The following is a 15687-nucleotide window of genomic DNA, read 5'->3' as shown; positions in this document are numbered from 1 at the left end:
GAAGATAAAACTGCAAATAAAACCAATACGCTATCATGACAGTCCAAGAGAGAAATGATGTTTCTTTGTTCTTAAAGATATGGCCATAATTAGGTACTCTGATTCGAAGATGACCTTAGAAGTAATTCCTGGCTCTGAAGTTAGTTTAGATCATCTCAGTATTTCCAGGGATGATTTTTGAGGAATAATTTTATTTATGGAGCTCAGGAGCAAAAACTGACTCTTCCAGATGGGGAGAAAGAGCACATGAAGCTAAAGAAGAAAGGGCCAGATCGCCGAGGGTCTGATAAGCTACATCAGAGCCAAGATGATCAGGACAAAGAACAATGAGATTGACTATTGTCTTGCTGCTATTGGACTCAATCCCAGGAGCCTGGAAAGCGTTATCACACAGAGAAGCTCAAGAAAATGGGATGGCAAGGCCTTCATCTCAGTGCTCCTGTAAGTGTGAATCACATTTATAAATACTAATTACAGGGTAACTATTAAAATATGATTCAATTTTTAAATATCTTTTTTGAGAATTCAAAGACAGAAATTTGTAAAGTATATATTTTTAGTTCTTCACTGCTTTTTCTCCTACGAATTCTATTCTCCAATGCTAACTACTACTAATGGCATTCTGTCCATATTGTTTGGGATTTGTTAATACATAAGTTGTATTAACAAATACAGTAGTTGTTAATACAAAACTACTTACATAATACATATGTAAGTAGTTTTTTTTTTTTTAAGTGGGGCCATATTTGCTTTTTCCTTTCAATGATATCTTAAGTCACTTGTTCATTTTGGTTTTCGTTTTGTTTTGTTTGAGACAGAGTCTCTGTCACCCAGGCTGAAATGCAGTGGCATGATCATAGTTCACTGCAGCATTGACCTCCTGGGCTCAAGCTATCCTCCCATCTCAGCTGCCTGATTAGCTAGGACCACAGGTGTACAACACTACTACACATGGTTGATTTTTTAATTTTTTGTTGAGATGGAATCTCCCTATTTGCCCAGGCTGGTCTTGAAGAACTTCTGAGCTCAAGAAATCCTCCTGCCCTAGCCTCCCAAAGTGCTAGGATTCAGGCGTGGGCCACCAAGCTAGGCTTCTACTTTGGTTATTTATACAGCTTTACCTTTATTCGTTTAATGTCCACGTAATTATCCATAATTTATCATTTAGTAGATGTTTACATTAACTACAATGACGATGCTTATATATAAACCAGTTTGAATTTTGTCCAATTACTTTCTTGGAATACTTTTCTATAAGTTGGGCAAAGGGTATACAGCATTTAAACTTTGAGTCATACTGCTGGATTCCCCCTGAACCAGAGAGAGTCTTTACCAGTCTTCTTTTTCAGTGTTTATAGATGAAAATGCTCTATTTCCCACCATCACAAGAACACTAGATATCTGTATTTCTAATCTTTGAAAACGTCATATTCCTGAGAAATTATTTTTCCTCTGTTAAGTTCACTAATCTTCACATATCCATAGTAGTCATTTATATTATTTGAGTTTCCTCTTTACGTTCTTTTTTTCATTTCACATGATATATTTGTGTCTTTGGTACCAATTTATGAGGGCTCATTTATGATTAAGGATGCTAACCTTTTGATTGCTGTGCATTACAGATGAAATGTCACAGGACTCCATTTCACTGTGATATTTCATTTTATTTTATTGTACAGAAGTTATGTATTCAAATACAATCATGTTCTTTTATTTTTAAGAAAGGCAGTGAACGAGAAATAAAGATAAGACTGGATTTTATTGGGAGCTCAGTTGGGAATCTATTGACAAATGGACTAGCAAGGGCTAAGAACAGATATAGGCTGATTGAGCAATTCAGCCATGAAAAGGCACTGGGTTAAAACAAGGTAGTAGCAATGTTGGTAGGCAGAGAATTCACAAAGGCATTTGTGAAACAGAATCTAGGAGAATTTGGTGATTGAATTGATAGGGCAGGTGGGGACTAAGCTATCATATCATCATGGAGTGTTATCCATTCAGTCATATTTTCAACTGAAGCCTAAAGAGCTAGCTGCCACCAATGCACTTCGCAAAAGGGGTGAGAGGAAAGGGTGGGGAAGGGAAGGAAAGGAACATTTAACAGAAGCATGATTATGAAGCAACTGAATGTGAGTAAAGAAATTATTGACTAGAACTTCTAAAAACATTTATAAAGTAACTCTAGAACAGATTTATGTTTCTATACATTTTAAATACAAATCAAATTATCTTATGAAAGCTGTGGCTTTATGTATTTAAAGTATATAAAGTATTATCATACAGAATCCTGGGAGAAAATAGACTGGCACCCTAAAATTACATTTAACAAAATTTTTATAAAGAGCAGGATATAGGAAAGCTGTGAGGATCATGCAATATTCCCTAGCTAATAACCGTGGTGAGGTCACTGCTACTGCCCCTTAGGGAACAGAGAGAGAAAGTCATTACAAGAATTCAGAGACTTGTAAGGACACTCGACAGGAGCTATGGTTTTAGGTAAAGGGTCATAACCAACCTGTAGTGACTCCATAAAGGTGAGACCTATGTCTGTCCTACTCCACTTGCCCAGTCCTTCTGTAGCTACTGCCTCCCATCAACTGCCAGAGCCAAGAATGCCCACTGATAGAGCCCAGGAACAAATGGTAGGATGGAGAGGGCTTCTGAAGGGGCAGACGGAGATTTGCCAGCACACCTCACCCTTGTGCCTTTCATATGGAAGAAAAGATCTTATCCCCAATATAGGGTATGTGCCAAGACCCTCAGCACTATGACATGCAAGAACACAATAAAGTAGAGAAGTAACTCCTACTCACTTGATGAAAGCAATCAAACATTATAGAATCTATCCCTACCTACATTAATTCAGCCTTAAAACCATCTTATATTTCCAGGCAAAGTGTCTCCCTCTTTATCTTAATTGAATTAATTGAAATACCATTATTTTGCAAAAGTCCAGTGTTTTGTTTTTTTGTTTGTTTGTTTTTGAGACGGAGTCTCGCTCTGTCGCCCAGGCTGGAGTGCAGTGGTGCCATCTCAGCTCACTGCAAGCTCTGCCTCCTGGGTTCACACCATTCTCCTGTCTTCCTGAGTAACTAGGGCCACAGGCACATGCCACCATGCCCAGCTAATTGTGTATTTTTAGTAGAGATGGGGTTTCATCATGTTGGCCAGGATGGTCTCGATCTCTTGACCTCGTGATCCACCCGTCTCAGCCTCCTGACTTTCTGAGAGGTTGGGTCATTTGCTAAAGGTCACATAGCTGGGAAGTGATGGAGTCAAGACTAACCTATTTCAAAACTATAAATTCATCGTTATTTACTAAAATATGTGACCACAGGCCATTATCCTAAGCAAATTAACACAGGAATGGAAAACCAAATGCTCCATGTTCTAACTTATAAGTGGGAGCTAAACACTGTGTCCTCATGGACATAAAGATGGGAAACACAGACACTGGAAACTACTAGAAAGGGGAAGGAGGGTGGTGGACAAGGGTTGACAAACCATCTGTTGGAAAGTATGCTAAGTAATGGGTTATGGGATCATTCATATCCTAAATCTCAGGATCATACAATACACCCAAGTAACAAACCTGTGCATGTTCCCCCTGAATCTAATATGAAAGCTGGGAGAAGAAATACATAACACAGGCATCTTCCTCGTCCACCAACAAAAAGAAAAGAAAATATGTGATCATAATATGCAACAAATAAGGTGATAAGTCTGCTTTTCCCATTTATGTATTCCATGACATTTTCATGGTTTGTCATAACTACTAGTTTTCCTTGTTATATAAGATATTTCCAAAGAGGAATTGAATAGGAAATATTTTAAAAGCTGAAGTTTTTTGTATGCTTCTGAACTTATCAAAGGAAGAAGTAAAATTTGGTTCTGCTCTTGTAATGAAAACTCTTAACTATACAAACACAGATCCACATAGCTTCACCTAACAAATAGTACCCTGAAGAACTCATTGATTTCTCAGCTTTTTTAGTTTTGCCATGTTTTTCTTATTCCTTTTACCTTTTAAGTCGATCAAATACCTTTTTTAAAAATGACTTTTTTCCCCCTAGAGTAAAATAAATTCCAAGGCTGGTGAGAACAGGCTGTTAATCTCTTCATTTTATTGACCTACTTCAGTTTTAGCTCATTAAACACAGACATCTCAATGATCAAAAGAAAATGAACCAAATGTAACTCGGTATAACCTTACCGAATAAGAGAGTTATTCAAAGAGCAAATAAATCTGCACAAGTAATTTGATATTGACAATCTGCCATTTAAAGAATATATATGTAATGAACAAGGACATCCAGAAATAATTTTTACGCTCATTTAATCAATGAAGACACAAACTCTTGATGTACTTTTTATCCAATTCCCTTCTCAGATGTTACCTTCTCCCAAGGCAAATACTGAAGAAATTATGAACTAAATTATCTTGAAACTGTAAAACAAGGAAAAGCAAAAGACTAACAAAACAGCTGCAAAGATTATTTAATTATGTTGCCTATAACGAATTATAAGAACTGAAATAGATTTGGTTATTATAGCACAGAGGAGAGAAAAACTAGTAATTTAAACCCATTATCTTAATAAGAGTAATAAACAATTTAAGTTATGAGACAATATTTACTAGCTTTTAAATATAACTACATTTGAAATATATTTAATAGCTGGACCATATCTAATTATGCAGGTTTGTTTCATTAGCATTGACTTAAATAGTCTTTCTACCTAAGTAAAATTTCTTAGCAGTGCTTGTAAAATATCCTAAACCAATAACCAGCCACAATTTATACAGGAAAAATTATAATTTTCTATGATACCATTGAAAAGAGGTCTTAAAGACTAGATAAACCTAGGCATCCATCAGCAGATGAATGGACAAAGAAAATGTGGATATGATAGAGTACTATTTAGCCATCAAAAATAAGGAAATGCTGTCATTTGCAACAACATGGATGAACCTGGAGGATATTATATTAAGTGAAATAAACCAGGCATAAAAAGACAAACACCACATGATCTCATTCATGTAGAATCTAAAAAGGTGGATCTCATAGAAATAGACAAGAGAATGGTGATTACCAGGAGCTGGAGCTGTGGGAGAGGAGGAAGAGTTGGAAAGATGTTGATCAAGGGACACATATTTACAGATAGATAAAAAGAATATATTCAAGTGACCTATTACACAGCACGATGACTACAGTTAATATGATATATTACATTCTTTAAAAATGCTAAGAGATTGAATGTTAAATGTTCTCACCACAACAAAACTGGGAACTAGGTGAGGTAATGCATAGTTTAATTAGCTAGGTTTAACCATTCCACAATGCATATGTACAGTGCTTCAAACCATCATGTTGTACATGGTAAATATACTCAGTTTTATCTGTCGATTTAAAGTAAATTTTTAAACAGATATGTATTTCTAAAATTGGAATTGTTGGAAAAGTTTCAGAAATAGATTATACCTGCTACAGTCTATCATGTTTTGTGATTTAATAGCAATTATTTGTTTCCTTATTCTGAAAACGGTGGTCCTCTGGTTGGTCTACAATGGAGACTGAACTCCAAGTCAGTGTCCTTTAACAAACAACGATCAGCTCAGGAATAGTTCCACAGATGAGTGATGTACACTTTACTCCCAACATGGGATTAACAAGGGTAAAAAATGGAAAAGCTGAATTCTTTTCTAGTTCCTTACTGTTAATTTCCTCATAGAAAAATACTATTTTGCAAAAAATTAAAAATTCAAATAATATACAAGCCAACCCATTCCAGAGCCAAATGCAAATTATAACTGCTCACCTTTATTTGTCTCCATTCTCTCAATAACAGATCAATGCTCTAAGGCAGATCAGTCGCCCCGCCACATGACGGTAACAGCTGTGCAAATGAATCCTTTAGATGTTAAGGAATTTTCTTTTTCTTACAGGACATTTGAGAATACTCCTTTCTAAACCTTTGTCTGGCAACTCATTTACTCCATTTCAAAAATGTTAGATAGCAGATAAAAATTCCTTTAAATTTAAAAGGTTTGGTCACTTTATAAAATTTGTGAGAGTTATGTAAGCAAAAATTAACCCCACAAAAACAACTCATTCAACACAACCGAGCCCATATACATTTTAAGAAACTTCACTCTCTATATTTCTCATTCTACTACTAATATTAAGCATTAAAAAATAATTAAACATAATAAATAACCTATTAGGTAGCTACAAAAATAAGGTGAATTCTACAAATAACTATTTATTTATAAATGTTGGCCTAATCACAGAACCAAAAAGGAAATCAATCACAGATCCTGCTCTCAAATAGCCTATAGTCTAGTAAGAAGAAAGAAATATATTTAAAATCAGTATTGCTACTTTGAGTCCCTGCCTTCCATTAGAAATAAGTATTGACTCATATGTGGTGAGTTTCAGGATGTCAAGGCTAATCAAAGAAAATACAGGACCACAAGATGGCAGTAGTACAAAAGGAGCTTTATTTGGGTGGTGCTTTGACAGGTTGCCAAGAGGCTGAAGTCCCTCACGACAGGAGACCTTCCAGAGACAATGGTGCCTGGCTACCACCCAGAAGGCAAAGATGACAAGAAAACTCCCAGGAGAAGGGGAAATCGGAGAGGGTGCTTGCATGTCTAGGTGATATCACTTACTAGAAAATAGGAAGTGTCTGGGTCAGAGAGCTTTCAAGGGTATCAATGGCTTGGGGTCTTTTAGTGTCCCACAGTTTATTCTATCTATGGTTAGCAGGCATCCAGTTAAATTTTGTCAGGGATGCAAAGCAGGTAGGTTTTAAATGGCTAAAAATAAGTTTATTTGAGCTATATTTAAAGCAACTGGATGTATAAAAATCAGAGTTGGGTACCATTTGGTTTTGGGCTAATGGTCCTAGTCTGCTGTGAAGAAGTAAGAAAAACATGGGGGTCCATCTTTAACCCATTTTATAACATCACAAAACAAAAAATATCATCGTACACAGAAGCAGAATCTGAGATATTCGGTATCCACAGGCGTATGTCTAGAGTTTAACTTAAGAATCAAAGTTCAAAAGATGTATCAAAATACTCCTTAAAGCTTTATTAAATTATGCAACAATTATTTAAACTCTTATTCTCTGCCAAGCCCTGTTCTATGCACCAGATACTCTACAGTCAATAAGGTACGCATTAGGACTGGCTACATAATTTGCAGAGCCCAATGCAAAAAGAAAATGCACAGCCTTTTGTTCAAATTTCAATTAGGGCCAGGCATGGTGGCTCACACCTGTAATCCCAGCATTTTGGGACACCAAGGCGTGCAGACTGCTTGAGCCCAGCAGTTCAAGACCAGCCTGTGCAAGGTGGCAGAACCCCATCTCTACAAAAAATACAAAACTTCGCCAGGCATGGTGGCATGCACCTATGGGCCCAGCTACTCAGAAGGCTGAGGTGGGAGATTTACCTGAACCTAGGTAGGTCAAGGCTGTAGTGAGTTGTGACTGTATTACTGCACTCCAGTCTGGGTGACAGAGTGAGACCCTGTCTGAACAACAAAAAATTTCAATAGGGTGACTAGAGAACATTAAACCAATCACACGGTTCATCTGAGTGTAGGATCTTGCTTGACTGCACAGGTCACATGCCCAGGAAAAAAAATGACCCTGGCAGGTATGTTCTTTATCTCCACCATGTACACAACCTAGTGGCAAAAGACGTAGAGTTAAAACAAAGAAAAGGAACGTGGCGTCATAAAAAGTGCCATGCAGGAAACAAAAAGGATTCCACAATAATAAGTGGTGTAACCTAGTTTAGTGAACTTGAGAAAGGCCTCTGTGAAGAGCTGACATTTAAGCTAAGACATGCAAACAAGCCAACTACACAGTCTGTGTGTGTGAAGGACCCACGGGTTGAAGAGTTCACACCTGTGGTTTTCAATAAGGACAAGTTTGCCTCCCATGGGACAGTTGGCAAAGCCAGGAGTCATTTTTGGTCATCACAACTTGGTAGAGAGTGGTAATGCCATTGGTTTCTAGTGGATGGAGGTGAGAGATGCTTCTGAACATCCTACAATACACAGGACAGCACCCCGCAACAAAGAATTGCCAATCCCCCAATGTCAATGGCACTCAGGTTGAAAAGCCTTAATGTATAGTAATGTAGATCATGTACAAAGCCATGAGTTGTGTAAGAGTTTGGCATGTGTGCCTTTGATGTCCTCAGCCATGTGACTTTATTGTAGAGAATACTGGAAACCTGCAGTTCTAAAGACAAAGATGAATTTAATTTATGCTACAGAGATTTAATACAATACTATACAGCCACTTAAAAAAATCAGGCTTAGAAAGATATTTAACAGCATGGGAAATGGGAAATAAAGATATGTTCATAATTGGAAAAGGCTTGTTTTTCAAAAAGGAAATTATTCTATGTTCTTTCAAAAAATAGTCATGCTTAGCAGGGGGCTGATGAGCATGCTAAAAAGACAATGCAAAGGCGTTTTGGCGGTAATTTCTAGATGGTAAAATTATTTTACTTTATTTGCACTTTTCATACATTCTTCCATAAAAACATGGAAGTATAACATCTCCTTTTCTTTCTATAAAAGTGCACTGCACATTCAACTTACATAGTAGCCATAGGTGGACCTGATGCAGCTAATCAAAGGCTGTGCTGTTTGTTGTGATTCATAGAGAAATGAATAATCATTTTAGCATAAATCGGGCAATCTCATTAGTGAAATGGAAGATTTACTAAAACTGAAAAGTTCAAGAATTGAGAGCATATTCAGTGCTGCCTTTTCTTCTTGTTGAAGGTCAGGACTTTATAAAAGAAAGGTAGATATGGAAAATGGCTATTGTCTATTAAAATTAATGGCTATTGTTACTTAACCAAGTAGATCAGATACCACATTCACAGAGAATCTATTTCAACAGGCGTATGTTTGAAGTCTCTCATAACCCCGTTTTAACAAATCAGATCTGTTGTTTGTCGGCTCAACAGTTATACCAAGTGACCATTCATCTATAAATCATGTCTGTTTAGGTGAGGCACCTAGCTAGAATGTTGTTTTTGGTCTTACCAGGTAACTATAAAAGAAATGTTGTAGATTTACAAAGTATTCTCATCAAATATAAGGACAATGTGAAAGTGGATTATACACACACACACACACACACACACACACGTACATACCAAAAATACCTATTTTCCAGAAAGCTTAACAGGCTAGAAACAAGGAAAAATAATAGGGATTGGGGGGTGATAAGTGGAAAATATTATTCTTAAGTTCCTCAAGTTGTACCCTTCCTAAGTCAATTTTACAACTATAGGATGTTGGACATTCAGCAAAATGGAACTTAAATTATGGGATGGAGAGAGAATGGGGATGCATATAATATTTGTAGTTGATGCACAAGGTTTATAGTTGACACCAATATTTACAATTGACCCCACAAGGGAATATGTGTGATCAGTATAATTCAGCACCTGATGAGGCATTGGATTCTATGACCCTAAAGTAGACAATCAAACTCACTTCTCCACCATTAAGATGCACTAAACGAAATTAGCTGGGCATGCTGGCGGGTGCCTGTAGTCCCAGCTACTCAGGAGGCTGAGGCAGGAGAATGGCGTGAACCCGGGAGGCGGAGCTTGCAGTAAGCCGAGATCGTGCCACTGCACTCCAGCCTGGACAACAGAGCGACACTCCGTCTCAAAACAAAACAAAACAAAACAAAACAAAACAAAAAGATGCACCAAACACCTAGAGAAAAATGAAACACATGATTCTCTTAGATATCAAAGCACAGACTGGACTTCCCAAGGGAAAAGGTGACAAACTGTCCTAGCAATGGAACTGGGCCTTGATGCTCACAATTCAAGATAAGTAACATTCACAGAATTAGAAAACAATGATGAGGCAAGACCTCTTGGGACCTGTGGTATAAAAGGATGAGGAGAAAGGCACTCTGCCTTTCTAACTAAAATAACTAAACATTCCCCTCTTTTGACCAACACTAGCTACTACTGCTTCTTTATTTATGACAACTAACCCTACCTTAATCTTTCTAACACCTAGATAAAAGTTCTCAAAATAGCCAATTCCTGAATTGCCCCACTTCATTAAACCTTCCTTATAATAGCCCACCACAAGCCCAAATCCCATAAAAAGCCCTCCCAACTACCTACTACCAAACTCTCCAGAGTTCCTTTGGTATGCAATCTCCCTTGCTGCAACAAACAAAATGAATCTAATTTTACTACATCTTGTTTCCAGTGGTTCTTGGCTGGTGGGCTTCAACCCAGGGCAATCCTGATGTTAATCATCTGCCCCAATGTCACACGACGGGTCCCAATTCTGGCTTTGGAAATCTGATCACCATAAATACATTGTTCAAACAGCAAAACTGGTTAATTCATGAGAAACAGAGTCCCAGTTTCAGATTACTGTCCATGAGTGACTATGGTCACCAACATTTTAATTGTGTGAATCTGTAAACCACCTTAGAAGCACTATTTTACCTCCCTATAGACAGAAGAATGGTGGTGTGGCAGTGGCGGCAGTGGTTACGAGCATTGCAGCTAGCAGTGGCACAGGCTTGTTTCATTGAGGCTTATTCGTTCACAAAAATAAACAAAATATTCACCATAATGTAACAGATATCACTTCAGATAAAAATACATTTCCCAAATTGAAAAATAATCATTTCTGACTTGAAACCAACTCGTTATTATAAAAACATCTTTGATATATAAAGACCTAAAATTAAAATGTCATCCTTAAAAATCAAGTTAAAATCAAGACACTAAACAAAAAAAAATTATAATGAAAACATGAACATATTTTCAGCATTTACTATGTGCCTGGATTTCTGACATTTTACATTATTTCATTTTACCTATGCAAACACTTTTTAAAAATATTCCTATGTATAAATGAGAAAACAGAGGTTCAAGATGATAATTTATCTGTGAAGCAGAACTACAAGTGGCAGAACCAAGTTTTAAAAGCCAAATGTCTATCCAGTAATTCCAAACTCCAAGGTTACCAAGCAGATCATTTTTCTTAGGTGTGAGAATGAAACTACACTGTCCTTGGAGCAATAAAAAAATCTGATTATAATGAAAGCAGTTTAAAAAAACAAAAACAACTTCAGAGCACTGCTTACAGTGTCTTTTAGTATTAAAATTTCACTTAACCATGTCAAGAGTTTATTTTTATTATTCTATTTATAGCCAAAATATACCAAGGAAGTTACTTTCACAGACTACTTGATATAGAGAGTATACTTGCTATAGAGTTCTATATCAACAAACACACATTTCAAAAAATAGTTGGTATATAAATTATCTAAATATAACCCTTACTTGTTTTATAAACTTCCTCTTTCTGAAGTATCCTCTAAAAGAGGCATGTGTGAACTATGCACAATGCATGTGCAAAGAGAATTTTAATAGAAAAGCATTATCCCATCCCCAATAAATAAAATAAAAATGAAAAGACCTTTAAAAGACACTTTCAGTAACAGTTCTTTTCCGAATAAAATAAACAAGAGCAAAGGGCACCTTGACTACTACTTAGAAAATAAAATCAGAACACAGGGAAATCTGTAATTCTAATCACATTTACACCTTCTCTCCTTTTTTACATTTCTCATCCAAACATCCTTAGGAGCTCAATAGGCTTAAAAGAATTGGAGCAGGGTAGAGAACAAAGGTGAGGGGAATCTGAGAAACGGTTTAAATCACTGCTCTCACAATTTTAATAATTTCAATTTGGATAGCATTTTTTTCAGAAGAAGTAAAAGTCACAAAGGTAGGAAGAAACTAAAAACTTATTCTACCTTCTTATATTATACAAACTGCATTTTGGCTAGACATCTCAGGGATTAACCACTGTGAACAAGAAATGCAAGAAAGCAGTAAAAATATGTACTTCCAAAAAAAAAATCAAATTAAATGTGTTTTAGTCAGTGAAAGGCTACGTGCTAAATGAATACATTTGTTAAAAGATATTACTATTTGTATTCTCATGTAGAAATGACTAAACCATGTTCTCTCTTGAGATTGAGGATAATCTTAGAAAATATGATAGTCAATTACCATATTCAATCATGTTAAATGTTGTAGATAATATAAAAATACAAAAAGAAAGAAAAGTATTTACTAAGCATGTGGTATGTTTGGTTTACTCAATTTGGGATTGAGGGGTTTTTTTAGAGAGATGAGAGGAATCAGTGCTTAAAAAACAGTTTAATATTTTGCTGAATTGTTTGTAAAAGGATGACCAACAATACAGACACAAAACTTCAGAATTGTATCAAATTCCTAATGAATGCCTTTTTTGGGGCAGTGGGTATAAATCAGCATAGCACTTTTTACTTTTGTGTGACTTTTTCTTAGTGAAAATATTAAAGGAACTTAGCTTTTCTTTTCACTAGTACCACCGATGGCTCTAAGCCTCTTCTGTGAGTGCTCCGGTGATTCCTCGACCACCTTCAGCCATAGATTTGAAAAAGGTGCTAGCAATAGGAAAACAATCCAGAGTGACTTAGGAAAGAAAGATTCCTTGCCGTCGTGGCACTTTTTTGTGCGTCATGTGTATCAAATGCAAATAATTACAGTTATTTCTCTCTCCTTAGGACAGAGCCTTAGTTTTCCCTGACATCCTAGTAAGACACTGTCTCAGTGACTGATACCCTGGAAAGTTCATCTTCAAAAGTGATGAACAACCCATCAATGTGTTGCATTCAGCAGATACCAGAAATACTGAGATACCAGAGTGGAGTGAATTCAGGTCCTTACTGGGGAGAAGGGGCTGGCCGTCACCATTCGGTGAACATAGCAGGCATAGTTACAGTATTTGGGGGTAAAAACCTAATAATTCAAGTGAGGATCTCACATCATAACACTCTCACCACCCACACACACAAACTCACTTTAGTTTTATCAGCAGCCGATAAGTGAGATTTACTTCCTAATGAAAAGAATGCACTAAGAAAACTACAGATCTATAAGGTGATATTTTGTTTGGGGATAGAAGAATCGCCCTAAACTGAGAATGTCAACTTTGTTTCAAGTAATATAGAAAAAGCACCTAGTACGAAACAGGTACACAAATAAATAACTGGGTTTAAGACTGGTCATGTAAACTCAAATGGAGTCAATGTTTCCGAATGCCTAGATTTTCTTTCTGGGATGACTTAAAATTGAGTTCACAACAAGCAAAGCAGTCAAGAAAAGCGGCTACAGCTCACAGCTCCTCAGTGCTACAAGCAAGTCCCCCAACCGTGGAAACTCAAACAGAAGATGGATTTTAGACTTAAGCGTCCTCCACAAGTTCTTTGTTCAACCAATAACCTCACAGATTCGTCTGTGTTGGCTTCAGAGTCACAGCCACGGCTCTAGTAAGACCTTACTTGGCTCCAGACACCTGCTATGACGTTTGACAGCTACGACCTATTCTTCCAGACAGAACCTACCCTGGAACTCCCACCAGCAGAAGGAAACTGGTGCGGTGGAAACGGGGAGCAGGGTTCGAAAGCATAGGCAAAAGGCGCTCACAGGAAGCAGGATCCACGCTGGCCACACAAACTGTATCTTTCCCTTTGGAACGCTGGTATATCTCATCCATGTCAAGTGACTCCCCAGTACGTTCGGTTTGATCGCCTGTTGCCATAACACTTTTCAGGCTAAAAACTACCTCGTGGTGCTGGGAGACACACTGGGTTGTTGGGTTCCTCCAAGCAGGGTTTGATGCCAGGGCACAGAGGGGCAGCTAAGGGTCACGTCTCTGGGTGCACAGGGTTCAAGTCCTAATTACAGAGGAGACCGGCTGCCCTTTTCTGTGCCCCATTCTCCAGCAAAGGGGTATATCGCAGGTTTGTGATTTTTAGTACCAAACTTGGGGCGATCGAATTCAGTTCCCTCCACCTTATGAGAAAACAGCAAACCGAAATCCCCAGTGGGGCACTGGTGAAATTCCTACTCGGAAGAGAAACGCAGTTAGACTGCGTGTGCCCCCCGCCCTGATGTCTGCTTTCCTGGTTCCTTCCAAATCATCCTCCGAGGCTAAGGGAGCCGGGCGGGAAGCAGACGCCCAGAATCGGGCTTCGTCGCAGGCGTGGTTATGGGTCCCCAGAGCTGCGCTGCGCTGCGCTGCACTCAGGCTATTCGCACCGAGCATCCCCGGAGGCCTCCCCGGGATTCACCCTGCGCGAATGCAGGGCCCGAAAGGTCATCTTCCCACGAGTGCCACCAAGGGAGCCCGGGGGAGCGAAGGTCAGGCTCGGACGCCCCCCGCCCAGCGACCCCCTCATTGCCCCTTACCTGCCCGTGGCGAATCCGGCAGCCCCCTGACAGCTCCCAGCAGCCGCCACTGGAAAAGTTTCCGAACTTCTTCGCAGGTCTGCACGCCCTCGCTGCGGGCGGATCCAACCAAGGCCAGGAGGAGGAGGCAGCGAAAGCCCACCAGCCAGGTCTGTGCGATCATCCTCGCCGTCCTGGTCCCCTTTATCCCGCAGGGGACCCCACTCGCCCCGCGCGCCCTGGCTGAGCTGCAGGCGTGGAAGACACGGCGGCCGAGGCTCTCGAGCGGTGCGAGCAGGCTGCGGGGTGTACGGACCGCCCGCAGGCACCGGCTTCACCTGGGAGCACTTAGCTCTTCCCGGAGGAGGCCCTAAGCTGAGACACCAGAGTTTTCGAGCTGAGCACCGTCTGGTCTTCTTCCCCAGCCGAGGCGAGTGGGCGCTGGGCGGAGCGAAGAAAACTAGTGGAGCCGCAAGGAGCCCGCGAGCATCCGGCTCTGGCCACCACTGCTGCCACTGTTGCAGTTGCCGCCGCTGCCGCCGCCGCCTCCGCCGGCTCGGCTCGCAGCCTCTAACCTGGGATGTGCCCGCTTGTCTGCGCTCCGCGGAAGCCCCGCCCCGCACGCCCCGCCCCGCGAACAGGCCGAGCCCCCGCCACAGCCCCTGCGCGCTGTCCCGCTCCGCACCGCTGAGATGCTGTCCTGCCGGGCCCAGGGCTGAAGACTCGGAGCAACATCGATGCAGATAAATAAAACGAAACCCGGACCTCGCTCTCCCAGTCCATTCTGGGGAAGAATTATCTGTTAAAAACAGAGAATGTATAAATAGGATCAGAGAAGACAAGAGATGACAAACACCAACTGGAACTAAGAAATATCTCATCTATGTAATCAAGGTCCTCAATACATAGGAATTTGAATTCTAATTGCATTAAATAGAATCTGGACATAATACAAAAAACAAAAACTATCTACAGTTAAAGATTTCAATTGAGAGACTTCATAACACTTAGGTTTTTAAACAGTGCACATGAGAAGCTATTTTTTTAAATTGCTTTGTGTTACTGCTTAGGAACATTTTTCCATAACATCATGATTTTCTGAAAGACGGTGTAAGTATTACAATCAAGCTTTATCACATTCTTATCACAATGAAGTCTAGTTTTAAGTCTCTTATCACCATTTAGTATCATATTTTACTTCAGCACTTTGTATCTGTGGGGCCCCTCTGAGCTTTATCACTTCTGGAATTTCTTTAAAATATTTTTCAGAGAGCAACTAAGAGTGCTCAGGGGAGTTCCTCACAAGGAATACAGAACAATAAAGACTTTAAGCAATTGTAAAATGGCAAAGGAATTTTGTCAATTTACAGTTTACAACAGGAATG

At 39.2% G+C, this 15687-nt stretch overlaps 1 protein-coding gene across 1 annotated transcript in view; it reads right to left on the bottom strand.

The window, feature by feature from the left end:
* Nucleotides 1-14887, bottom strand: part of GPC5 (glypican 5) — a 1466403-nt gene extending 1451516 nt beyond the window's left edge. Inside the window, exon 1 of the mRNA XM_050766965.1 lies at nt 14324-14887. Coding sequence (XP_050622922.1) covers nt 14324-14486 — 163 coding nt within the window. The 5' untranslated portion in view covers nt 14487-14887. The remainder of the gene's footprint in view (nt 1-14323) is intronic.
* Between the last annotated feature and the right edge of the window lie 800 nt (nt 14888-15687).

Source organism: Macaca thibetana, chromosome 17 (genome assembly GCF_024542745.1).
Source record: "Macaca thibetana thibetana isolate TM-01 chromosome 17, ASM2454274v1, whole genome shotgun sequence".
NCBI lineage: Eukaryota > Metazoa > Chordata > Mammalia > Primates > Cercopithecidae > Macaca > Macaca thibetana.
The sequence above is the reverse complement of the archived record's forward strand: the minus strand, read 5'-3'. Positions and strand labels throughout refer to the sequence as shown.